Genomic DNA, 27,381 nt, shown 5'->3' on the forward strand with positions numbered 1-27,381 from the left:
ACATCACCTTCTCCTTGAGAGTGTGGCTGTTTCAATGCACCCCCAGCAGGGGGTGCACTGAAGCAGCAGCAGCAGGATCCGCCCCCCCCCCCCCAAATTCCCATCCTTCCCCCCTCCTCCTAGCCTGCTCCCCTCACTCCCAGGGCTCTCTGGCTGAATGGGACTCCACCTGAGCTACCTGGCCCTGAGCACCACATCGCAATTCCTCCTCCCAACCTCGAAGATGCCCCCGCACCCGACTCACTCAGCAGGCGGTCTGCAAAGCAGGCAGTGGGAAGCCCTGGGACTCCAGCAGCAGGGAAGGAGAAGGCGCACTATGTAGCGTGCAGGGGAGCTCAGCCCGCAACCAGCCTCCCTGCTGCTTCCTCCCTCCCTGTGCACGCAGACATGGTGAGTGCTGCAGCCAGAGGGAACCGCTGCCGGCTCACTGCTGGGCATCCCGGCGAGAGGCGTCCCAAGAAATCGGGGGGGGGGCGCACATGACACCGTGTAATCTCATTAGGATGGGGCCATGTCTATTCTCCCCAGCCCCACAATAAGGCACCTAGCTCACTGAGCAGCTGGAGGTGCCTCAGGTGAGCCTCTTGCTCAGAGATCCAAAGCTTGGGCCTCTTGAATGGGAATCTCCCAAAAGTCAAAATAAAGTATCGGAGGAGTCTCAGAAGCAGAGGCCAATATGAGCTCCTAGCTAGGTCTGCGAGAAGCAAACAGCTGGGCTCCACTTTGGCAGCAGGGGTAAGGCCATGCTGGCCAGAGATTCCTCCCTCACACACATCCATTAACATAGAATGAGTCTGTTACATGTATCAGAGGGGTAGCCGTGTTAGTCTGAATCTGTAAAAGTCACTACGCAAGAGGATAAATGGACACAAGTCAGATATCAGGAATGGCAATATACAAAAACCTGTAGGAGAACACTTCAACCTCCCTGGCCACACAATAGCAGATGTAAAGGTAGCCATCTTACAGCAAAAAAACTTCAGGACCAGACTCCAAAGAGAAACTGCTGAGCTCCAGTTCATTTGCAAATTTGACACCATCAGATCAGGATTAAACAAAGACTGTGAATGGCTATCCAACTACAGAAGCAGTTTCTCCTCCCTTGGTGTTCACACCTCAACTGCTAGCAGAGCACCTCACCCTCCCTGATTGAACTAACCTCGATATCTCCACACTGATTTATACCTGCCTCTGGAGATTTCCATTACTTGCATCTGAAGAAGTGAGGTTCTTACCCACGAAAGCTTATGCTCACAATACTTCTGTTAGTCTCAAAGGTGCCACAGGACCCTCTGTCTGTTACATGTGGGGCATCTGCTCCCTACCCCTCCCTCAGCTCCTTGGGCCATGCTGGTAGACTGTTGTTCTGCACACCCACCAGGAAATACAGAGGCCTGTTAAGAGAAGGCTGGTAACCACAGGTCGGGATTTAGCTGGCTGTGGCTCATACAGTTGCTATCAGTGTAGGGGCTGCACCAGGCAGAGCTGTGGTCCTGAGTCTGATACAATTCAGTCTTTCCTCCCAGCTGGCTGCTCTAGCAGCACCCAGAGACAGGGCTGAACTGTCCCCCTCTCCCCCACCACAGCCTGCCCAGTTTCAGTGTGGAGTCTGAAGAGCCCGTACTGGGGAGGGGAGGAGGAGAGGAGTACTTTCCCCCACAGAGAATCACACTCACTGACAGAGGCAGGAAATGTTTGAGGGAGCTCCTTGTTAAAACTTCAGCAGCATGTCTGTCATCTAGGCTTTGGGGCACTGAAGAAACAAAGACTAAATCAAAGAACATTAGTTAGGTTACCACCTGTGCACTGAAGGCAGAGGTCCTTTGGGAAACCACAGTGACCATATAGTGAAAGACTGTTTTGCAATGCAGATGAGTTATGTGCTTGCTGTGGGGCATATATTTCAATGGGTGCTGTTTTTTCAAACTGGACAAGTGTCACAAGGGACTGGCCCTGCGGATTTCTTACAAAGGTAGCAGGTACTGACTTTAATAATAATAGTCTGTACACGCCCTTCCTCAGCAAAGCCAGAGGAGGTGACCTGCAAGTGGGATTTAGGGAGCAGGGTTTCTGTCAAGTCCCTCATCCAGTTTCTCTCTTTTGGGAGAAACAGATGGAATCTGACTGTCCTGCTGCAGACGCAATGGGAGCTTGCAGCCACCTGGTAACGAATAGCCTGGTCAGTGAAATGGAGATTTGATATGCAGAAGACTGTTCTAGTTCTGTTGTAAAGTGCTGGAGCTACACACAGTGCCCAGCACAACAGGCCCCAATCTCACCTAGCCCCTAGGCACTGCTGTAAGAAACATAATAAATAAAATAAAAATTGCAAGATTACTTGATTCCATTCATATTACAGGAAGGGAGTGCAGCAAATAACATTGCATTGTACAACCAACCTTGCTAAGCGGTCATGTAAGTCTCTGAGCCTGGCTACAAACTCTTCCTACCCCCCCTGATCATGGTGGAAATGAAATCAAAACAACACAAAGAAACAGGGTGCTTGTCCCAGCCCAGTGGGGAAATAACTTGCCTGGCTGCGGTTGCTCAACCTAGAGGTGCAGTAGCTGAGTGGTTAAGGCCCCCAACTGCTAGCCTCAAGGGCATGGGTTGGAGTCTTGCTCGGCCTCCCAGGGACAGGTCCCCTCTGCTTCTAGCTACCACACGTGGGGGCTCAGGCCTGGGTTAGGGCAGTGGAGGCGGCTCCCCTCCGCCCCTGGGTGCTGTGGGCTAGGAAACGGCCCTAGGCTGGACCCCTAGGGTCCCGTGCGCTCTCCGCAGCAGGGGGCCTGACGCCTGGGTTCCCCCTGCCGGGGGGGGGGGGGGGGAGGTGCTGGACAACTGGGTTCTTTTCTTTCCCCCAACCGCCATAGGAAGATGACCTTTGACCTCCCTCAGGAACGCCGGCCAACTCAAGAGTTAAGAGGCGGCTGCGCAAGCGCACTCACTTCCCACGCGCCGAAAGGCGGGGCCAACAGCCCACCCCAGGGTTGCTCATCCCAGCACCCATTGGGTTGGACAGTTATCAATCAAACAGCAGCGGAGCCCTATTGTCTAGAACATGACAGGGCGGGTCCGTGCCGCAGCTTGAGTCGGTTCCTCAGGCCTGCGGGGCGACGCTGTGTTCCCGCCAGCTGGACCCCTCGGCACGACCGCCATAACTAGGGGCGTTTCTTCTCTTCCCCCGGCCCCGTACTGCGCACGCGCAGGAGACTGCCTCTTGGCCCGCACTGGGAAGGAGGGGCCGAATGCGCGATCTTCCTGTTGCGCGTGCGCAGTTGACATACGTTTGCTCTGCGGGGAGGCACCCGGTGCGCATGCGCAGGATCACGGACATGCTGCACATGCGCGCTAGGCCATAACCCCTGCTGGGGGGTGAGGTCTGAATTCTTAGGGGGAAAGGAGCTTTGAACCCCAGAAAACAGCCCAAAGCGCCCCCCACAGGGAGCAGCTAGGTGGCCAGCTGGTTCAGCTGGTCTGTGGATGATGGGGCCGGGACTAGGTGTGTGGCAGCTCCCCTGGCTACAGTGGTTTCCATAATATACAGTTTGGGTCAGTGGCTCTTAGCACCCCCACTGGAGACGCTGTTCCAGCACCACTGGCTTCAGCCTTCTTGGGGGTGCGGCCCAGGCTGTACAAGTCAGGCTCCCTAGGAGTACTGGCACCATTGTGGCCCCCATGGATTGATGTTCCCTCCCACACGCTCTAGAACATCTTTGCATTTGTCTTGGTAAATGACCAGAGGTTTATTTTGTTTTGGCGAGGAGGACAGGTAAACTAGTTTCCTTCTAGCACCTCTCCATAGCATAGTATGGTAAAAATTTTCAGTACAGTGGGTGAAATTCAGAGCTGGGTGCAGCACTTCTGGGTTCAGTGGGGCTAAACTTTAATACAGGTCTAATTGTGGCTCTCTATGTATGTGACCCAGAGTTGCCCACTTTTGCTGAAAATCATGTATGCTTTACAAGTAAAGGCTAAGCTCATTGTTAGTTATTCCTAACAATTTTTGAAGGGTTATTTAACAATTATTCAGGGTTAAAACCAGCCTCTGTTAGAGATTAGGATGTGACCTAATGTGTGTGGGGCAGATTATTATTGCACATCTACCTAGTGCAGGGTTCTTGGCCCTTCCTTTGAAGCATTTGGTGCTGGCAACTGTCAAGAGAGCGGACATTGGATTTAATGGATCACAAGTCTGATCCTGGCTGGCAATTCCTGTGCTCCATCCTTAATCAGACTGAGATTAGGGTTCTGTATCAGCAAAGATCCTCTGAAATACAAAGGAATGCTAGAAATAGTATTATTAAGCTTATGCTCTAATAAATTTGTTAGTCTCTAAGGTGCCACAAGTACTCCTGTTCTTCTTTTTGCGGATACAGACTAACACGGCTGTTACTCTGAAACCAGAAATAGTATTGCACCTTTCACCCCCAGTAATCATTAATATATTCTCTAGGATTCACCCAGTTATTGGTACTGCAGCAAAATATTTAATTCAGTGCTGTCATATATATCATGTATGCATGTGCTTTAGAAAATAAACCTAACAGCATAATCCCCAGGTCCAGTGTTTGTGTTAACTGGAATCACAGCAGTAAGATCATATGGTTACCTTGGCTGTGTGCGTATCTTATCCAGTGCTGAGTTATCACAGAGGAAGTGTCTTATGGAGAGACTTGAATGAAGACAGGGTAGTAGACTGATCACTTCCGGATAAACAGCAATTTAAGAACATAAGAATGGCTACACTGGGTAAGACCAAATGTCCATCTAGCCCAGTGTCCTGTCTTCTGATAGCGGCCAATGCCAGGTGCCCCAGAGTGAATGAACAGAACAGGTAATCATCACATAATCCCCTGTTGCCCATTCCCAGCTTCTGGCAAACAAGAGGCTAGGGACACCATCCCTGCCCATCCTGGCTAATAGCCATTGATGGATCTTTCCTCCATGAACTTATCTAGTTCTTTTTTGAACCCTGTTATAGCCTTGGCCTTCACAACATCCTCTGGGAAGGAGTTCCACTGGTTGACTATGTGTTGTGTGAAAATATACTTCCTTTTATTTTAAACCTGCTGCCTATTAATTTCATTTGGTGACCCCTAGCTCTTGTGTTATGAGAAGGAGTAAATAACACTTCCTTATTTACTTTCTCCTTATTTATTATCACAGTCCTTACAGCATATACTGTACCATAAGGCAGGGCATTGTGCTGTACTGACAGAGTAGTATAACGAAATTTTAATACTTGGCATGTGGCCCAAAGGTTCTGTGTTTTTCCTTCCTCAGCTGAACCTCAGGATACTGGTATCTTTCCTCAGCTCCAGAGGACCTTGACAATCGTGGCAGATATAGCTTTATGCAAATGAGATAGAACCGTAATTCCTTCCTCTGCACAGCACTTGCGGGTGGCTCCAAAGCTCCTAGGTCAGAAAGCTCTGCCTAGCAATAAGCCTCTTACTTTCAGTCGATCACAGAGGTGGGCAAACATTTTGGCCCCAGGGCCACATCTGGGAATAGAAATTGTATGGTGGGCCATGAATGCTCACAAAATTGGGGTTGGGCCAGAAATGAGTTCAGGGTGTGGGAAGGGGCTCTGGGCTGGGGCAGGTGAGTGGGGTGTGTGTGGGGGGTGAGGGCTCTGTGGTGGGGCTGGGGATGAGGAGTTTCGGGTGTAGGAGGGTGCTCTGGGCTGGGACTGAGGGGTTTGGAGGGCGGGAGGAGGATCAGGGCAGGCGGTTGGTGTGCGGGAAGGGGAGCAGGCTCCGGCTGGGTGTGTGGGCTCAGGGGTAGGGCTGGGGATGAGGGGTTTGGAGTGCAGGAGGGTGCTCCAGGCTGGGATTGAGGGGTTCGGAGGGTGGGAGAGGGATCAGGGCAGGGGGTTGGGGTGTGGGGAGAGGCTCAGGGGTGCAGGCTCCAGGCGGTGCTTACCTCAAGTGGCTCCCAGAAGCAGCAGCATGTCCCTCCTCTGGCTCCTACGCGGAGGTGAGGCCAAGCGGTTCTGCATGCTGCCCCGTCCACAGGCACTGCCCCGGCAGCTCCCACTGGAGCACCGGAGGGGGCCATTGGAGCGCGTAGGAGCCAGAGGGGGGCCGTGCCGCGGCTTCCAGGAGCCGTGTGGAGTGGCCCCTGACCCTGCTGGAGCACCAGAGCGGGGCAAGCCCCAGACCCCGCTCCCCAGCGGGAGCTCAAGGACTGGCTTAAAACAGCTGGTGGGCAGATCTGGCCCGTGGGCCATAGTTTGCCCACCCTGGTCTATCAGCTGAAATGTGTGTTACTGTATTGAGGGGGCAGGTTCCACCCTCTTTTGTTAGAGCCCCTCCTCAGCCAGCTTTTGGATGGTTTGAAGCATGTTGCCCCCCTCCTTTTCTCTCTCTTCAAGACAGTTTCTATTCTTGAGTCAGCTTCACTGTCTGCTTTCACCATCAGCATTTTCTCTCCCATCTTACTTTTTTTTACACAATTCCTGATTTTAAGGCACATAGATCCATTATGAGTTTATTTTTGCTCTGTAGTTTCCTTGCTCCTTAAACTTATTAACATGCAGGCTGTGTCTACATTCGGGATTTCCAAAAGCTTTCCCACTATTATGGGCTCACCTGTGCTAACGCCACTGTAGGCTGGCCACCATGACTGTCAGCATTAGATATGATAGTGAAAAATATCAGAGGCGCAGCTGAGACCAGCACTAGCTTGTCAGTTCTTTGGGGCGGTGACTGTCTTATTGTTCTGTTTGTACAGCACCTAGCGCAATGGAGTCTGGGTTTTCACAGCTTCACCTCCCCATTACTGGGGTGCTAAGCACTACAGCAATACAGATCATTTGTAGTAGCACCACTGACAACTACAATGGGAAGGTGAAGCTGTGAAAAGCCAGACAAGGCCAAACTGCCCCATCAATCTTCCACCTTCTCCCGTCCACCTGTTATTTTCCTGCCCCAATCCCCTCCCTCCCCCCCAGCCCCACATCGCCTGAGGCTCTGCTCACTCCCCTCTGCGTCCCTCGCCCCCAGCCCTGCACTCATTACCCCGCCCCCTCCCACGGCAGGGGAGTAGAGGGCAAACCCCCAACCGCAAGCCCTGGGGGCAGCCGCTCAGCTCAGCGCGCATGCGCGCGGAGGCCTAAGGGAGGAGCGGGGGCCGCGCAGGCGCGCTCCCGCGGCTGGTGAGGCGCGCTCCCGCAGGCGGGCGGGCGGCGCTGAGAGCGAGGCCGAGCCGGGCCGAGGCGGTGGCTGCGGAGGAGACGGCAGCAGAAAATGGCGGACCGGTTCTCCCGCTTCAACGAGGACAGGGACTTCCAGGTAACGCCCGGCCCAGACCCCCCGCGGCCCCTCCCCGGCCCGCACCCCTCCCGCGGGGCCTCCGCTGGTCCCCCTCCCTCCGCCCCTCCCGGCCGGGGGCGTGTTTGGGGCGGAAGGTGGCGATCGAGGGGGTTGTTACAGCCTGTTCCTGGCATGGGGTCCCGGCCTCTGCGCCCTTCTACCCCCCCTCCTCCGAGCCCAACGTGGGGGGGTCCCGGCCTCTGCGCCCTTCTGTGCCCCCCCCTCCGAGCCCAACGGGGGGGGGGTCCCGGCCTCTGCGCCCTTCTGTCCCCCCTCCCTCCGAGCCCAGCGTGTGGGGGGGTCCCGGCCTCTGCGCCCTTCTGTCCCCCCTCCCTCCGAGCCCAACGTGGGGGGGTCCCGGCCTCTGCGCCCTTCTGTGCCCCCCCCTCCGAGCCCAACGTGGGGGGGTCCCGGCCTCTGCGCCCTTCTGCCCCCCCCCTCCGAGCCCAACGTGGGGGGGGGTCCCGGGCTCTGCGCCCTTCTGCCCCCCCCCTCCGAGCCCAACGTGGGGGGGGGTCCCGGCCTCTGCGCCCTTCTGCCCCCCCCCTCCGAGCCCAACGTGGGGGGGGGGGTCCCGGGCTCTGCGCCCTTCTGCCCCCCCCCTCCGAGCCCAACGTGTGGGGGGGTCCCGGCCTCTGCGCCCTTCTGCCCCCCCCCCCCTCCGAGCCCAACGTGTGGGGGGGTCCCGGCCTCTGCGCCCTTCTGTGCCCCCCCCTCCGAGCCCAACGTGGGGGGGGGTCCCGGGCTCTGCGCCCTTCTACCCCCCCCTCCGAGCCCAACGTGTGGGGGGGTCCCGGCCTCTGCGCCCTTCTACCCCCCCCTCCGAGCCCAGCGTGGGGGGGGGTCCCGGGCTCTGCGCCCTTCTACCCCCCCCTCCGAGCCCAACGTGTGGGGGTCCCGGGCTCTGCGACCTTCTGCCCCCCGTCCTCTGAGCCCAACGTGGGGGGGGTCCCGGCCTCTGCGCCCTTCTGCCCCCCCCTCCGAGCCCAACGTGGGGGGGGGTCCCGGCCTCTGCGCCTTTCTGTCCCCCCCCTCCGAGCCCAACGTGTGGGGGGGTCCCGGCCTCTGCGCCCTTCTGCCCCCCCCCTCCGAGCCCAACGTGTGTGGGGGGGGTCCCGGCCTCTGCGCCCTTCTGTGCCCCCCCCTCCGAGCCCAACGTGGGGGGGGGGGTCCCGGCCTCTGCGCCCTTCTGCCCCCCCCTCCTCCGAGCCCAACGTGTGGGGGGGTCCCGGCCTCTGCGCCCTTCTGTCCCCCCCTCCTCCGAGCCCAACGTGGGGGGGGGGTCCCGGCCTCTGCGCCCTTCTGCCCCCCCCTCCTCCGAGCCCAACGTGGGGGGGGGCCCGGCCTCTGCGCCCTTCTGTCCCCCCCTCCTCCGAGCCCAACGTGGGGGGGGTCTCGGCCTCTGCGCCCTTCTGCCCCCCGTCCTCCGAGCCCAACGTGTGTGGGGGGGGGGGTCCCGGGCTCTGCGCCCTTCTGCCCCCCCTCCGAGCCCAGCGTGGGGGGGGGAGTCCCGGCCTCTGCGCCCTTCTGTCCCCCCTCCTCCGAGCCCAACGTGGGGGGGGGGGGTTCCTGGCCTCTGCGCCCATCTGTCCCCCCCTCCGAGCCCAGCGTGTGTGTGGGGGGGGGGGGCGGCCTCTGCGTCTTCCCCTGAGCACCTCTGCGCTCTTCTGCCTCCCCCCCATTTCTGGAGGCTCTTTGGTCACTGCAACTCCTCCTCCTCTGGAGCCCAGCGTGGGGGAGAATTCATCTCCTTTTATCCCTTTTCTGCAGAGAATCTAATGGGGCAGGGGCATGCACTGTCCTCTTCCCCTTCTCCTCCCCACAGAGAATCCAGTGTGAGGGATTTGTTGGCCTCTGCACTCTTCTTTCAAGCTGACCCCGGGGGGCTTTGGGGGGTCCACCCTTCTCCCTTGTGTCCTGAAACTCATCATGGAGTTCACTAGTCTGTACACCCTTTCCCCCGCTCATTCTGGACTCTTTAATATGTATAGATATCACCGTCCTCTGCTCCCCCGATCTCCTTCCCTCTCAGGCCATGATATTGGAGGATTGGAATCATTGTCCACTGCAGTGGCTTGAGAGTTCCTGTGTCATCTTTCCAAATCCTGGTTTTCAGTCCTCAGAGACATTCCAGTTGTCCAACCAGTGACTCTCCCAGGATAGGGGCACTAGCTGCCTGGAGAGGGTCAGTGTTGATGTGGGGTAGGGAGGGGGTTAGAAGTGGTGCTTCAGAAATATGTTACCTAATCTGGTTTTTTAATTATTTACTTGATCCTTTGTCTGGCTTTTTAGTACTTGATTTTTTTTATATTGGTTTAAATGTTTGCTGCTTGAGTGCCATGGTAGTGAGATGCTTTATTAATAACATTCTAATGAATTCTATACATTACATCATCTGAGGACAGACATTTCCAGATGGAAGCTATCACTGGGTATGCTTGTCTGTTGATTGAAGTTTCTGGAATAGGGGTAAATAATTTAGTTGTTTTTTTTTCTTGGAAATGTTAAGCATTCATGGGCAAAACACTGTATATTAGCTAGATATCTTTCTGAAATGAGCCTTAAAAATCTGTCAGCACTTGCTCTTTCAAATATCTTACTGTTGAGCAATGTCACTGTGGAAAATATTGAATAATAAGACTAAATAGAGTTTGCCTGTTCCCTGCATAAAATGAAACCTCTGAATCTCAAAGAAAGTACTGCATTACTGCTGCATATCCTGGCAACAGTAATTTGGGTCAGGGGATGAATACTGGCACTGGATTTTTTTCATCAGACTGCAGGCTCTTTTTTTAGAGGAGTATGAAAATAGCTGTGTTCAGGCAACCAGATTAAGAGGGATTTGGGATCTTTAGGTAACGGGCAGTAAATGGAAAATGCAGTTTAGCATAGATAACTGTTAAATAAGTCTGACAGTGCTAGAGCAAAAGAGTATACACAGGAACATTTATGCAGTATATTGAGCGTGAAAACAATGGTTGGAAATCCTTGCAGCTATGAGCCTTCTGTAAAAATGATACTGGGATTTATTAACAGAGAATTCAGCTCAAAATAAAATTACTGTGCTTTGTGCCCTAATGTAAAATATGGTCTTTCATTGGGTGGGGTGGAGAGTTTTTTGTGAAGAACGTGTAACCTGGGATTATTATAATTTTTAACAGTATACTTGAAGGCTAAAGAGGGGTAAGCTGCTTCTCATCCTAGAGGATGACAAGGTGACCTAATGAAAGAATTCAAATTATAAAGGGGTTTAATAAAGTGGAACAAGACTTCAGAAACTTAACTTTGCAGATGGAAGGAAGTTAAACTAGGAATGGGTACAATTTAAATATTAGGAAATTAAAATTATTGAGGAATTAAGATAGAGTTCTTTAAACTAATATAGCAAACACATACTGAAACAGTTTAAGGGTTGGTAAACATCTTTGTGAAGAGAAGACCTGAACATTGACAGTGAAGTTATTCAGAAATTCACTCATTTTAGTTTCTCCTTCAAAAACAACAGATTAGAATGTGTTTAAACTGGCTTTTTTCTTTGATCATTTTGATTCTGTTATTCATGATGAATGCTACAACAGATCAGGATTTCTAAGGAGAGGCTGTTCAGTTCCCTGACTGGGTTACCTAACATTCTCATCTGCTTCTCAACTTGTTTCCTGCTTTCTTACAGAATGGTATTTACACTTCTATTTGGGGAAAGCAAAAAGAAACCTTCGCTGTTTCTCCAGCTGTCTTCAGCATGTGCTAAGGTCCCTAACCTATGGGGAAGAGCATTCTTTATTCTTGTATACAAATTAATTGATTCATTCATTCCGTAAAATTAACATTTGCTGCCATATGTTAAACTGAATTTTTAATACAGTTTGAAAGTAAATGAATGTGTTTTAAAAAGAAATTGGCATTGTTTTGCAGGAAATGACAATTGGTATTCCCTAGCGGAAGCATAATGAAAGATTCTAGTTTATAATAAAACGTATAATTATTATTCAAGGTGAATGTCAATTAGAGAGCATATATTGATTAATTTTTACGTATGAGGTCATTATGTTGATTTAAGGCTCTTGAAATGGCGTTTTGCACTTATATAATACTGCCTTTCATCCAAGAAGCCTGAAGCCTCTATAAACCACAGATCAAAACCCACACAATCTAGTTAATGCATTATTAAGATTACACATGTAAAAACAACCAGGAAATACAACAGTAATTCAGTCATGCTATGTATCCTGTGTATGTAATTGTATGTTTTACTAGCTTAACATGTTATGTATGTGTTTAGAAACAAAAAGAATGGAAAATAAAATGTGCAAACCTAAGTTGACTTTGCTGTTGGATCGTCAGCTCTTGCATTTTCTGACTTTTTGTAAATTTTAACCATGTGCTTTAAATGCTTCATTAACATAGGTTTTTTTCGTAATTTTCTTGTTTTCTTAATTTAAAAATTAAAAATACTTAATATTTAAGCAATCCAATTAGACTTTCAAGTTCCTTTCTGGGGGTGATGGGTGGGGTGAATTTCAACGTTTGGTTGGAGGTAGATTTTTATTTATCTTTTGAAAGCCATGTAGATGATGGAAAAATATTGCAGAATTCAGCCGAAAAATTGTTCAGACCCTAAAATCATGGGTTCCACAATTTTTTCTGTGCTTGCAGTTTTCTTGTTTTCCTGTTAAGGAAGGATTTTTGATGTCAGTGAGACAGCTTCCTTCATGAAAATTGTCTCAGCAAGTTCTGTTATTGCTTCATTCCCCAGTTCTGGTCATGCTGGGAAAATGTGTAGTAATGTCAAAAAGGAGGCAGATCTCCATTAACCATCTGCTAAAGTCAGCAGATCATGCTCAGAAATCATTATTCAGTCACAATTTTATTTTTCTATAAAACTAAGAAAAGACACTAGTCCTTCGTGAGGACTACATCCATGCCAAGTTTCTAGCTCCAGCCACTTTTGCTGCAGCCCTGCTTAAAAAATAAAGGGAGGTTAGCGTTATTGTTAGTGTGGTAGAACTACTTTTCCTAGCCTCTCCCAAAAATTGCAAATTGATGGAGGAATTTTCTCTTATGCCTTTAAACTTACCCACCTCCAAGGGAATCAGTCGACTTTGGAAAGAGACCTAGCATGGAATAATTCAGCCTCTCAGTTGGAGGTTACAGAAAACTGAGATTATGAAAGTGGATGGCTATAAAAGAAAATTATATTCATGGGGGAAAATGAGGTGAAGTGTCTTGACCAAGGTCACACTGAATTGGTGGCAGAGTGGGGAATTTTGCCCAGGAATCCTGATTCCTAGTAGTTTGTTCTAATCACATCCCTCCTTTAGAATATCTGTTTCATATTAAGACATTTAGTCTTGTTTATCGTTTCTCAGTTGCACTCATCTTTAGCGTTCAAGATAACTGCATCTGATGAAAGCATGTTTCTACATATTTTTTTTTTCTGAACTCTGATTAGGGTCATTCCAGGTATAAGATTGGGGTGGAGTAAACTCAGTTGAAGAGGAAGCAATTCAATATTTTCAACCTTTTAATTGCAAAATATACTGTGAAAAGTTACCTTGTAGTTGAGTATATGTAAAAACACGCAGCGGTCTGCATTTTCTTAATTTTCTATAAGCAATTTTCAATAATGACCTTAGAATCAAAAAGAAAAAAACTTCCTTCCCTGATTGCTATAGTGTGGTAGCTAACTTAATTTGTTCTAAATACTCTCTTTAGAAGCCTATCTTCACTACTGGTTCCAATGGCCATTTAAAAAGTCTTTCAAAGAGGTGTGCAGCAACAAGAACAGATTAGTTTCAGGATCTCTGCATCTCTGTAGTGTATAAGTGGGTCTTAGTTAAAAATCTACAGTTTATTTTGTTGAGCACTGCACTGCCTGGCAATTTAGAAAGCAAATGGCTGGATTTTTGCTGGGTGCCTTTGTGTGTGGATTGTTCTCCAACCAATTTAATCTTAAACAAATATTTGAGATTTGGGGCCGAATTCTCTACTAATGTTAGCAGGTGCAACACCATAGCCATCAATAGAGTTTATCAGCTAATACTAGCTGTCAGTTTGGCCACTTGTCGTTACTACTCCTGTGGTGTCATAGTTGAGCTTGATAAAGGCAAGACCTTGCGCCAAAGATCAAACAATCTAAAATAAGCATTGAACAGCATGGGATGATAAAAGTGAGAGGGGATCATGGAGGAGGCCCTGAGACTTGGCTGTGAGCAGCTTATTTGGGATCTTGGTGATAGTCTTAAAGAAGTGGGAGAAGCCACATTGCAAAAGATACTGAAAAGAGTTGAGAGAGGAAGTAGAGGCAGTGGAAGTATGTAAGAGGGGATAGGTCGAGGGAATACTTAATGGGTTGGAAGAGGACAAGAGGGATATTCTGGAGTTAGAGGAGGCCAAAGGAAGATGGGGGTGTGAAAAGGAGCAGTATAGGAAAAGTCTCTGTAAATTGTATCATTTTTTTCGTGGAAGGGAACTCTCGAGTTGCATGGAAGTGGGGCATTAGATCGACAATAGAGCAGGGGTTCTCAAACTGGGGGTTGTGAGGTTATTACGTGGGGGGTCACAAGCTGTCAACCTCCACCCCAACCCCACTTTGCCTCCAGCATGTATAATGGTGTTAAATACATTAAAAAGTGTTTTTAATTTATAAGGGGTGGTTGCACTCAAAGGCTTGCTATGTGAAAGGGGTCGCCAGTAAAAAAGTCTGAGAACCACTGCAATAGAGGGTTGGAGTCAATGAAGGAAGGGTAGCTATAAGTCAAGAGAGCTGCTTAGCATTTTACAATTGACAAAGGAACAAATGTAGAGGATATTTGCATGGTCTTTGGGCTTTCTTTGTAGATGCTCTGCAGAGGAAAGGGATTAAAGAGGAGGGTTGGAATTGGGGATTGTTAGATGCACAGAGTGAAAGAGGAGCAAAATTGTTGACTGAGGGTGGAAAACATAGCTGAATGTTGGAGGGAGGTCAGTTCAAGAAGGACTGTGCTGAGAGCAGGAGAGTAATAGAAGATATTAATAGACTGGAAGTTGTGGAAAGATAGCTTACCCGGGTGTGTGGAGGATGGTGCCAACTCAGAAATGGGTAGATCAGAGGGACTATTATGCTGGATGAAGATGCAGTTGAGTGACTGAAGTGATGGCTGCAGGAGTGGGCGGAGAGCTGACTAGCATGGAAGCAGAAGTTTCCTGGAGGGTAGGAAAAGAAGGGGGGCAGCTGGTGTCAGGAAGAAAGAGCCAAGCGTCGGTTGGAGGAATGATTGTGGAATGAGAGAAGGGAGGGAGGCATTGAGAGCTGCAGGAAAATAGGGCCTGAAATGGCTTCTGCATCCTACAGGGCAGGGGAGTGAGAAGAGTAGCTGGGGAAGCTGTCAAGGGGATTGAAGGAATGGAAAATGTAGATTATACATTTTAATGGCTTTATTGGAAATGGGGCAGAAATTCCAGAGAGAGCAGGAAATAGGTTGGGCTGGGGGACGGACAGCACAGGCATAGACTGGGATTCAAACTAAGAATGGAGCCTGTGAGGTGAGTGTGTTAGCAGAGAGGAATCTGAGAGGTTTCTCTATGTAATGTAACATAAATAATTCCAAGATATGTATTGATTAAAAAAACGAGGAGTCCGGTGGCACCTTAAAGACTAACAGATTTATTTGGGCATGAGCTTTTGTGGGTAAACCCCCCCACTTCTTCAGATGCATGGAGTGAAAATTACAGATACAGGCATAGATATACTGACACATGAAGAGAAGGGAGTTACCTTACAAGTGGAGAACCAGTGTTGACAAGGGGATTTCAGTCAGGATGGATGTGGTCCACTCCCAATAATTGATGAGGAAGTGTCAATACCAAGACAGGGAAAATTTCTTTTGTAGTGAGCCAGCCTCTCCCAGTCCCTTTTCAAGCCCAAATTAATGGTGTTAAGTTTGCAAATGAATTGTAGCTCTGCAGTTTCTCTTTGAAGTCTGTTTTTGAAATTTTTTTGTTGAAGGATGGCTACTTTTAAATCTGTTGTTGAATGTCCAGGGAAATTGGATATTTTGGGCTGTATAAGTAGGAGCATTGCCAGCAGATCGAGGGACGTGATCATTCCCCTCTATTTGGCATTGGTGAGGCCTCATCTGGAGTACTGTGTCCAGTTTTGGGCCCCACACTACAAGAAGAATGTGGAAAAATTGGAAAGAGTCCAGCGGAGGGCAACAAAAATGATTAGGGGGCTGGAGCATGTGATTTATGAGGAGAGGCTGAGGAAACTGGGATTATTTAGTCTGCAGAAGAGAAGAATATGGGGGGGATTTGAAGAATATGGGGGGGATTTAATTTCAGCTTTCAACTACCTGAAAGGGGCTTTCAAAGAGGATGGATCTAGACCAGGGGCCGGCAACCTTTCAGAAGTGGTGTGCCGAGTCTTCATTTATTCACTCTAATTTAAGATTTCGCATGCCAGTAATACATTTTAATGTTAAACGTAAACAACATTGTATAACTAAACTATTGTTGTACGGAAAGTAAATAAGGTTTTTAAAATGTTTAAGAAGCTTCATTTAAAATTAAATGAAAATGCAGAATCCCCCGGACCAGTGGCCAGGACCTGGGCAGTGTGAGTGCCACTGAAAATCAGCTCGCGTGCCACAGGTTGCCTACCCCTGATCTAGACTGTTCTCAGTGGTAGCAGATGACAGAACAAGGAGTAATGTCTCAAGCTAATGTCTCAAGTTGCAGTGGGGGAGATTTAGGTTGGATATTAGGAAAAACTTTTTCACTAGGAGGGTGGTGAAGCACTGGAATGGGTTACCTAGGGAGGTGATGGAATCTCCTTTCTTAGAGGTTTTTAAGGTCAGGCTTGACAAAGCCCTGGCTGGGATGATTTAGTTGGGGATTGGTCCTGCTTTGAGCAGGGGGTTGGACTAGATGACCTCCCGAGGTCCCATCCAACCCTGATATTCTATGATTCTATGAAGTGTTCTCCTACTGGCTTTTGTATGTTCCCATTCCTGATGTCTGATTTGTGTCCATTTATTCTTTTACATAGAGACTGTCCAGTTTGGCCAATGTACATGGCAGAGCGGCATTGCTGGCACATGATGGCATATATCACATTAGTTGATGTGCAGGTGAATGAGCCCCTGATAGTGTGGCTGATTGTTGGGTCCTCTGATGGTGTCGCTAGAGTAGATATGGGGACAGAGTAGGCAATGAGGTTTGTTTCAAGGATTGGTTCCTGGGTTAGTGTTTCTGTGATGTGGTGTGTAGTTGCTGGTGAGTATTTGCTTCAGGTTGGGGGACTGTAAGCGAGGACTGGCTTGCCTCCCAAGATCCGTGAGAGTGTGGGATCGTTTTCCAGGATAGGTTGTATATGGTTGATGATGTGCTGGAGAGGATTTAGCTGGGGGCTGTACATAATGGCCAGTGGTGTTCTGTTAGTTTCCTTGTTGGACCTGTCGTGTAATAGGTGACTTTGGGTACCTGTCTCGCTCTGTCAATACAGTGGAGTCGCATCATAGGCGCATTTAACTTACGTGATTTTAACTATACGCGCTCGGCAAAAAGAGAAATAGCAATTTAAATACTGTACCTGTAGTGCGGGCGATTCTGCCCACCATTCCACTCAATGAGCGTTTGACTATATGTGATTTTCGCCTAACTCGCTGACTTCAGAACCTAACCCCCGCATAAGATGTGACTCCCCTGTTTCCTCACTTCCCCAGGTGGGTATTGTAGTTTTAAGAATGCTTGATAAAGATCTTGTAGGTGTTTGTCTCTGTCTGAAGAATTGGAGCAAATGCTGTTGTATCTTGGGGCTTGGCTGTAGACAGTGGATGGTGTGAGGTGTCCTGGATGGAAGCTGAAGGCATGTAGGTAAGTATGGGGGGAGGGATAGCTCAGTGGTTTGAGCATTGGCCTGCTAAACCCAGGGTTGTGAGTTCAATCCTTGAGGGGGGGCCATTTAGGGATCTGGGGCAAAAATCTGGGAATTGGTCCTTCTTTGAGCAGGGGGTTGGACTTAGATGACCTCCTGAGGTCCCTTCCAAGCCTGATATTCTATGATAGTCGTCAGTAGGTTTCCGGTATATGTTTGTGACCATCACTTATTTGCACTGTAGTGTCCAGGAAGTGGATCCCTTGTGTGGACTGGTCCAGACTGAGGTTGATGGTGGGGTGGAAATTGTTGAAATCCAGGTGGAATTCTTCAAGGGCCCCCTTCCTGTGGGTCCATATGATGATGATGATGATGTCATCAGTGTAGCGCAAGTAGAGGAGGGACGCTAGAGTATGAGAGTTGGGGAAGCGTTGTTCTAAGTCCACCATAAAAATGTTGGCATATTGTGAGGCCATGCGGGTACTCATAGCAGTGACTTGAAGGTATAAGTTGTCCCCAAATCTGAAATGGTTGTGGGTGAGGACAAAGTCACAAAGCTCAGCCACCAGGTGTCATGGCCTCGTCAGGGATACTGTTCCTGACAGCTTGTAGTCCATCCTCGTGTGGAATATTGGTGTAAAGAGCTTCTACATCCATGGTGGCCAGGATGGTGTTTTCAGGAAGATCACCAATGCATTGTAGTTTCCTCAGGAAGTCGGTGGTGTCTCGAAGATAGCTGGTAAGAGTGCTGGTCGCATTGGGTCTGAGGAGAGACTCCAAATAGCCAGATAATTCTGCTGTAAGAGTGCCAATGCCTGAGATGATGGGGTGTCCAGGATTTCCAGGTTTATGGATCTTGGGTAGCAGATAGAATACCCCTGGTTCAGGCTCTAGGGGTGTGTCTGTGTAGATTTGTTCCTGTGCTATATTGATTGATGCTTACATTTCTAAACAAAATATTTCATAGTACAGTATATCATGTCTGTGTTTTGTAGAGTAGCATGGAAAGCTGTGCAGATCCACTATGAGAAATACAACCATGCAATGTGCTGTGTGCCAATGCCCTGCTCACAAAAAACAGGAAATGAAACTGAGGGGATGGAGATTAAGGGTAATGGAGCCAAAATGTTACTAATTTCAGAAACAGGGAGATGGAGCTCCAAGTTAAGTGACTTGGCCAAGGAGGGGCAGTCAATCTGTGGAAGAGCTGAGAATAAAATTTAGGAATCCCAGTTCCTTTACTCTTATCCCTTAGACCGAACTTCCTCCCGAAAGATGGCTACAAAGGGAATGGGATGGGAAGAGACTTTGGCTTCCAGCTCAGAGTGGAGATGGTGTGGGAGTGGAAAGAGAGGATACCCCCTAGATTTTCAGTGAATTCCATTTTCCTGTAATCCTCCTTTTCATTCCCCAATGAATTGGATAGGATTCATAGGAATTGCAGGTTGTGTAATCCTGTGTGCTCCTCTACAATAATTTCCTTTGCCTACAGGTATTGCCCTTACATCACTAGCCAGATAGACTGTACACAAGTTGTTCAACGTGTCTCCTTGCTCCTTCAAAGGCGGTAATCACATATGCCCTAGAACAAGGTTCTCAAACGTATTTGATCGCGCCCCTCCCCCCCAAGTACATATAACATCACCAAGCTCTGAAAGCAGAGCGGAAAGCAGCAGCTCCTAGCTGGGTGATAGATATTCATCAATATCTCTTTTCATGGCAGACTTAGCGCCCCATTGCCACCCTTACTTATGCACTGCTACTGCCACCCTGGGAGGGGAAGGGGGGGCGGAGCCTGAGCCCAGGTGGCCTCCTGGTGAGAGAATTGGTGGGGGATATTGAACAGTCAGGAAACTTGGAACTGAAACTGTTTCTCATCCTGTTATGTGGGTGCAATGGAGGGGAAATTCCCATGTACAGGAATATGGCCTATAGTCCACTTTCTAAAAGGCCAAAGCAAGCAGCTTAAAAACCAGTTGGTGTAGTATATCTTTCAGTGGTACTCGAATTTCAATTTTGTAAGGTAGCACCAAATTAGAAATTCACTATGACTTGTAGAGCATTAAGTGTGAATCTGATCAAAAAGCTTGATTACTTTTTTAACCATTTACTCTTCTCATTCTTCTTGGAAATTTCTTTTCCATGAGGTTGGACTAAAACAAATTTAAAATTAATAATAGTTCTTCTAGTGCTTTTCATCTTCAGAGGGCTTTACAAGCAACTAATCCTAACACTATCCATGTGAGAAATACTATCAGGGCTTGAAAATCTTACAAGACACCTGCTTGCCAGAAATCTAAGCCTGTTATTCAGAAACAGAGAGGGAGCCAGAGGAACATGAGAGGGTTTAGTGGGAGGTAGGGGAAGCAGTCTGCTGAGAAGCCCAGCATGCAGTGCCTGCCCTGTGCATGCTGGGAGGGTTGTGTTGTGGACTTCCTAAAGATTGTTGCCCCAGGACCCTTTGGGTGGGGGAAGAAGCATCTTTTTGTATGTCTTGGCTAGTAAATAGCTAAATAACTCAGGATAACTCATCAACATCTTTATTTCTTTCCTCTTCCCAGACTTTTCTTCCTTTTCCCCTTTAACCTCTCTCCTCCCCTTCACTTACCCTCACCTAGGCATTGTCTGTATGAGAGAATTTGTAGTGGTTTAACTAAAGATGTAATTTTAAACCAGTGTATACACCTTTGCAGACCATCTGCACCTTCTGTTTCAGTTTGAGTGATGGTTTTGTTTAAACTGATTCCTAATCAATTTAAGCTAAACTAAAATAATCCTTTTTTTAAAGTAAAATAAGTGTCCGGACAGTCTCTTGCATCAGTTTAAATAAATAGGTTTAAAATCGTATCCTTAGTTAAACCACTGCAACTTTTCTATGTAGATAAGCCCTAAGTCATGCAGACATCCCTCTTTCTCAGTCTCTCACTCAGATATTCCTGTCCCTGCGAGCTGCCAAGCTTCGGAATCATCTACTGCACTGTCTCCACTCTTGTGAGTAGAGACTATGTATTAAAAAATCGATGAGGCAGTCTAGCATAGGAGTGTCTCCTTTATCCCCCTTTTTGACCAGACCAATGCTGCCCCTTCTCAGTAGCCGTTGCTGGGCTGTGTTGAAGAGCTAAAGACCAGCTTGCACTTCAGGGTGGTTTGCTTTAATTCAACAAGCGGGAAACCTTGATTTAAATAATTGGTTTTAGTCTTAGAGAGACAAGGTGGATGAAGTAATATCTTTTATTGGATCAACCTCTGTTGATGAGAGAGACAAGCTTTTGAGCCAAACAGAGCTGCTCTTCTGGTCTGGAAAAAGTACTCCCAGTGTCACAGCAAAATGCAAGGTGAAACAGTCGGTCTCTCTCACCAACAGAAGTTGGTCAAATGAAAGATATTACCTCACCCACCGTGTCTCTCTAATATCCTGGGACCAGCACGGCTACAAAAACACTGCATACAATTTAATCCTGTATCGCACTTATACCTTTTTAGTAATTTTTTCTAAAGAAAAGTGAATTCTCATTGTTTGGAAACATTAAAACATGTTGATTTGCAAATACATGTAGACTTTACACTAAATTTGGTACATTTTGCAAACCGGGAAGACACACTAATTTTGTATGCACTTATATAAGCCATTATATAGCTTAATGTATGTACTTTTATTCAGATTATTAATTTATACAGTTTGTTAGAAAATGGTGAATGCATGTTTATTTAATTTTGTACATGTCGATGTCTGATGCATTTGGATGGAAATAATTCAATTAACATGCACAAATAGCATTTTAAAATTGTTTTTATTAGTTATATAAAACTACTGTATGTGCTGAATGCATACCAAAAAAAAGTTTTTATCAAAGCATGTTTTGCATTTAAAACTAACAGATTTATTAAACAAAGGAAGTACTACTAGTAGTGTAGTAAGTTGAACTGATTGGTTTTGGCTCAGAGTGGTGGGGATCCAGCTGCAACTGGTTGGGGCTCAGTGGGGTGGCGATCTGGGTACAGGTGGCTTGTCGGGGTGGTGCAGGGGGAGTGGGGCTCATTGGGGGGGGTTCTGAGTGCAGAGTTGTTGGTGAGGCTTGGCAAGAAGAGGGTCTGGGTATGGGGGGTCTGGATGCACAGGGGTTGGGTGGAATAGGGGAGCAGCTCCCTGTACAGGGATCCCTGCCCCTGTAGCTGAGGCGCGGTGGGCGCAGGAAGCGGCGGTAGGTGTGTGTGTGAGGACGGGGGGAGAGGGGGGGTTGTAGAGCTTCCTGCAGCCTGGGAGAAATCTGGGGTGGGTCTGACCTGGCTCCGGATGCCGTGCAGGGGAAGAGGAAGTCCTGTCCTCCCCAGCCCTGTCCACACTAGCAGCTGAGCCTGGCGCAGGGTAGGAGCCACCAGCTGGGTCTACTCCAATCCTGCTTCCTGTCCAACAGTGAATTACCTCTATGCCGGCTGCCCTGGGCACCCGAAACCTACTGTTGGGTTGGGTCGCATGGCCGCTCTTGTGGCTTCCCTTTGCTTCCCCATCAGAAAGTCATTTTTCTGCAGGGAATCAAATAAATCTGCAAGGGACATAAATTCTGCACTTGCGCAGTGGCACAGAATTCCCCCAGGAGTAAAATTCTCTCTTGCGATTGGTAAGTGAAGGGAGGATATTTGTCAAGACATGGCATTATCACCATTTTACACCAAGGTAGTTGAGGCATAGAGAGGCAAAGAAACGTGCTCAAGGTCTTGGCTTCTAGTCTTTTGCTTAGACCCCACTGTATTTCTCTTTTCATCTGGGCCATTTTGTACCCGAATATTTTTAGTAATACATTTTTCTAGCTTAAGGGTCTCAACTTGTTTCAAGATGTGACTCTGTTTTGATGGTGTTGATTTCTCTTGGTGCTTAATGACTTAAATCTCAATTCTTCATTTCGTGTCAGTTATTTTTTTACTTCAGGTTGTTTTGTAATTTCAGCAGTATCATCTTAAATAGGTAATTACAAGGTGCTCGTAAAGAAAAATGGGCATTTTAAATTCATACTGAATCGTAAGTAATTAGATCGCTTTTGTTGTATTAAAATTCTCTCGCATTTTAAGCATTCTCAAAATGTAATTATGGTACATTCGCTTATCTAAAACTCAAAGGCTTGCTGCAGCTTTCACAAAAAAACCTGACTGCATATATTTTTAAAATTATTTTTGTCTATAGGTATGCATTGTCAATACTTGTACTCTGCTTATTTACAACAGAAATAAAGAAATGTATTTTAATAATAAATGCCCTGGGTGGCATAAGAAAACTAGCTGTTGCCTTCTGCATTTTTTTTTCTGTTACAAAAGTACAAGTTAAACCAGCTGGTACATTCACATGATTTCAGGAGACTAATAGAAAGAGAGATGTCCAATATTGTTATGTGAGGCGTTAACAAAATATTTCCAGGTCCCAATGGAATCTTTGCAGAGCTGCCTTTGTATTATGTTTTTCTATATCACAATAGAAGTTACACCTCTACCCCGATATAACGCGACTCGATATAACACAAATTCGGATATAATGTGGTAAAGCAGTGCTGGGGGGCCTGCGCGCTCTGGCGGATCAAAGCAAGTTCGATATAACGTGGTTTCACTTATAACGCAGTAAGATTTTTTGGCTCCCGAGGACAGCGTTATATCAGGGTAGAGGTGTACTTGACTTCTAAAAATACTGAGAGTAGTTCTAATGCAACAATGGATGGGATACATTTGCCTTCATAGATTGAGTTTAATTTTTGCTTTTAAAGAGTAATATCTATTACTCTGACTAGATAATGAGTGTTGTAGAAAACCTAACATATATACTCATTCATAAGCTGAATTTTTTTAGTAGAAAAGGGAAGCACCAGAGAAGGGGGTCGGCTTCTGAACGGGTATAGAGAGGGAGAGGTGGGACACAGCCCCTCCCCCCAACAGAGGGAGCAAGGAGAGGCAGCAGAGCCAGAAGGGAAGAGGCGGGGCCAGAGTCTCTCCGCTTCTGGCCATGCTGCTCTCCCCCCAGCCTCCGAAGCAGCTGCAGCTCCGGGGCTGGCAGGCTGCAGGTGTGCTGCTCGGCCCCGCCCCCCAGAGCAGGCTGCAGCCGCGCCACCTGGTCTGGCCCGCCAGAGTAGGCTGCGGCCATGCTGCCCAGCCTGCCGGAGCAGTTCCAGCCAGGCCAGAGACATCCTCCCCAGATAAGGTGGGAAGGGATGGGATGGGGAGAGTGTGGGGGTCCCAGGCTAGGAGTGGGGTCATGGGGGTGGTCACAAGGGTTACTCCCCTGGCCTCCAGCTTCTCCCCTCCCCCCCCCCAAATTTCCCCACTAGTTGCTGTCCCGGCCCGTCAGGGTAAGCAGCTGGCACGCCGGGACACTTTGTTTACTTAGGTTTACCTCCGTGCCTGCGGACGCTCGAGGTAAACAAACCCTCTCAGCCCACCAGCGGCTTATCCTCACGTCCTGGGAGCCAAAGTTTGCCGACCCCTGAATTATAGGGTCAGCTTATGAACGGGTCATAAAAATTTTCAATTTTTACTTATCCATCTTGGGGGGATCGGCTTATAAACGAATCGGCTTATGATCGAGTATATACGGCATTCTAAACTTTGTTTTCCTTGTGAATTATTTCACACGTCTCTAGACGTGACATTTCTATAACACCGACACCACTTCTTACATCAGTTAGGTATTGGAGGTCTCCTGTCTGCCTATTGACTCATTATGATCATACTTGGCTTGTGGGAGCTGCGTAAACATTCCAAAAACTACTTTGAAGAGGGCTTCACATATAATAGAGCTCATATATTCACTGTGGGCATGTCTAACTTTGTTTTCCATTATAAGCCCCTGTTTTCCATTGCTTATATCCTTACCAGTCTTTAAGCAGAAATTTTCCATACTTGCTCTCTGCCTTAGAGCTCTCTGACTTTTTAAAAAAGGTTTCACCCCCTTGTAACTCTGCTCTCCTTGATGCAGATCCTATCTCTTCCCTAGGATCAGAAGAGTTACCTGTGTATCATACATCAAAAGTATATAAAGTTGTTCTGAGGTCCAGAAGAAAGTGAGAGGTAGACCAGTTGAAAATCTCTGGGTAATGATAAAAGAGGGGGGTGACCCCATGGTCTGGGTCTTCTATAGACCACTAAATCAGGAAAAGGAGGGGGATGAGGCATTTCTAGAACAAATAGCAGAAATAACCAAAACAGAAGATGTGGTAGTAATGGGGGACTTTACCTACCTAGATATCAGTTAGAAAAGTCATAGGGCAAAAGACAAAATTTCCAGTAAGTCCTTGGTATGTATTGGGGATAACTTTTTGTTTCAGAAAGTGGAGGAGGTAACCAGGGAACCGCCATTTTACACTTGATTCTGACCAAGAGGGAGGAATTGGTTGTGAATTCTGAAGGTGGAAGGTAACTTGGGTGAAAGAGATCATGCAATGATAATGTTATGATTTCTAAGGAAAGAAAGTAGTGAGAGCAGCAGAATAAGAACAATGGACTTCAAAAAAGTGGACTTCAGCAAAATCAGAGAACTGGTAGGTAAGGTCCCATGGGAAGAGTCAAAGGGGAAAAAGGAGTTCAGGGAAATGGCAGTTTCTCAAGTAAACAGTATTAAAGGCATAACTGCAAACTATCCTGATGCAAAGAAAAGATAAGAATAGTGTGAGGCCATTATGGTTCTCTCAGGAGCTTTGTAATGACCCAAAATTAAAAAAGGAATCCTACAAAAAGTGGAAACATGGACACATAACTGAGGAAGTCAAGAGTAGCACAAGCATATAGGGACAAATCAGAAAGGCTGAGGCATCAAATGAGTTACACCAGAACGGGACATAGAAGACAGTAAGAAGAGGTTCTTTAAAAACATTAGGAACCCAAAGAAAGGACAAAAGAAAATGTAGGTCTTCTACTATGCTGGGGGGGGGGGGGGGGAAGAGCTAATTGATGACATCAAGAAGGCTGAGATGCTTAATGCCTATTTTGCTTTAGTCTTCATTGAAAAGGTTAAAGGTGACCACATACTCAACAATTAATATTAACAACATGGGGGAAAGAACAGGTTAAAGATTATTTAGGTAAATTATATGTATTCAAGACAGTGGGACCTGATGAAATTCATCCTAGGTTACTTAAGAAACTAGCTGAAGCAATCCTTGAACCGTAAGCAATTATTGTATATACTCGTTCATTAGCCCGTTCGTTTATAAGCCGACAGCCCCCCCCCCCCCAGGCGGATAAGTAAAAATAGCGAAAACTGTATGACCCTTTCATAAGCTGACCCTATATTTCAGGGGTTGGAAAACTTTGGCTCCCCGCCTGTCAGGGTAAGCTGCGGGCAGGGCGGGTCGGGGCGTTTTGTTTACCTGGAGCATTTGCAGGCATGGAGCCCCTCAGCTCCCTGTGGCTGCAGTTCGCTGTTCCCAGCCAGCACATCCCTTGGCCCGCACCGCTTCCCACAGCCTCCATTGGCCTGGAGTGGTGAACCACAGCCAATGGGAGCCACAGTCGCCCAAACCTGCGGACGTGGCAGGTAAACAAACCGGCCCAGCCTGCCAGGGTGCTTACCCTGTGAGCCGCGTGCCAAAGGTTGCTGATCCCTGCCATAGAGTTTAAAATCATCAAATTTTAGTAAAAAGCAACAGAGGGTCCTGTGGCACCTTATATACTTCTGTTAGTCTTAAAGGTGCCACAGGACCCTCTGTTGCTTTTTACAGATTCAGACTAACACGGCTACTCCTCTGATACTTGACAAATTTTAGTGTAGATCCGTTGATAAGCTGACTCCCCACTCTTTGATATGTCACTTTTTACCAAAAATATTCAGCTTATTAACGAATATATACGGTAGTTGCAAATCAGCATGTTTTAATGGTTACCAACAATGAATTAGAATCAACATCTCTTTGAGAAAATAACTATAAACTACTAAAATAGATCGTTTAAAATCAAGGTTTCCTCCTTGCTGATTTAAATTGATTGAAATTGGTGATTTAAATCCATTTACCTTGGTGCCTAGTCCCACGAAAGTCAATAGGACTACTTGTGCTAAAACTGAATATGTGCCTAAATGCCATGTTGAACCAGGACCTAAAGCAGTAATGGATGTGAAGGAGATTCCTACACCTGAGCCATTCTTTTTAGGTGACAGATCTGAGGAACAGTCCCAGATTGAGGTGTCATTAGAGAAGGTTTTGGAACAAATTGATAAATTAAGCAATAATAAGTTACCAGGACAGATGGTATTCACCCAAGAGGTGAAGGAATTCATATGAAATTGCAGAACTACTAACTGGTATGTAACCTTTCACTTAAATCAACCTTTATACCAGTTTAATGGAGGGTAGCTAATGTAATGCCTGTTTTTTTTGAAAAGGCTACAGAGGCAATCCTGGCAATTGCAGGCCAGTAAGTCTCATGTCAGTACCATGCAAATTGGTTGAAACGACAGTAAAGAACAGAAATATCAGACGCTTGAATGATGTGAGGACACTTGAATGATGTGATAAACCCTCGAAGAGGAAGAGGACATGCTGAGGAAGAGTCAGCATGGCTTTTGAAAAGGGAAATCATGCCTCACCAATCTATTAGAATTCTTTGAGAGAGTCAAATATGAATAAGAGGGATCCAGTGGCTCTTCTTTGAGTGCTTGCTCATATCTATTCCAGTTAGGTGTGTGCGTGCCGCGTGCACGATCGTCGGAGAAATTTTTCTACCTTAGCAACACCCGGTGGGTCGGCTGTGGAGCACCCTGGAGTGGTGCCTTCATGGCGCTGGTTATATACACCAGCAGACCCAGCGCCCCCTCAGTTCCTTCTTACTGCCCGTGATGGTCGTTGGAACTGTGGAGCGCGGCATAGCTGTTCTCCACTCTCCCAGCTTTACCCGTTGTTTCTTGTAGATAGTTGTTAATTGTGTTCTTTAGATTAGTAGTTGTTAATAGTTATAAATAGTTTTCGTAGTTAGCGGAGGTTAAGGGGGCTCTTATTCCCCCCCCTTCCCCTCCCCCGGCGCACAGCCGGGCTCATGCCCAAGGCTCCCGGCTTTAAGCCGTGCGCGACATGTGCTAGGCCTATGCCAACGGGAGATCCCCATGACTCTTGTCTGAAGTGCTTAGGGGCGTCTCACCAAACGGACAAGTGCAAGATTTGCAAGGCTTTCAGGCCAAGGATGAAAAAGTAGCGGGACTTCAGGCTTAAGCAGCTCCTCATGGATCCACTTAGCCTGGAT

General features: G+C 47.5%; 1 protein-coding gene across 18 annotated transcripts in view; it reads left to right on the top strand.

The window, feature by feature from the left end:
- The first annotated feature begins 7,083 nt into the window (after positions 1–7,083).
- The window catches only part of GPATCH8 (G-patch domain containing 8), an 88,554-nt gene continuing 68,256 nt past the window's right edge, over positions 7,084–27,381 (top strand). For 9 of the 18 annotated variants that reach the window (XM_065577517.1, XM_065577512.1, XM_065577515.1 and 6 more), the window contains exon 1: positions 7,087–7,298. Coding sequence is in view for 3 of the 18 variants with exons in the window: in XM_042844824.2 (XP_042700758.1) it covers positions 7,254–7,298 (45 nt within the window). In the remaining 15 variants the exon portion in view is untranslated. Of the gene's footprint in view, positions 7,299–27,381 lie in introns of all 18 variants that reach the window. The other 9 variants (XM_065577510.1, XM_065577509.1, XM_065577508.1 and 6 more) reach the window with 6 other exon arrangements.

The sequence above is a fragment of the Chrysemys picta genome, chromosome 24, assembly GCF_011386835.1.
Source record: "Chrysemys picta bellii isolate R12L10 chromosome 24, ASM1138683v2, whole genome shotgun sequence".
Taxonomy (NCBI): Eukaryota; Metazoa; Chordata; order Testudines; family Emydidae; genus Chrysemys; species Chrysemys picta.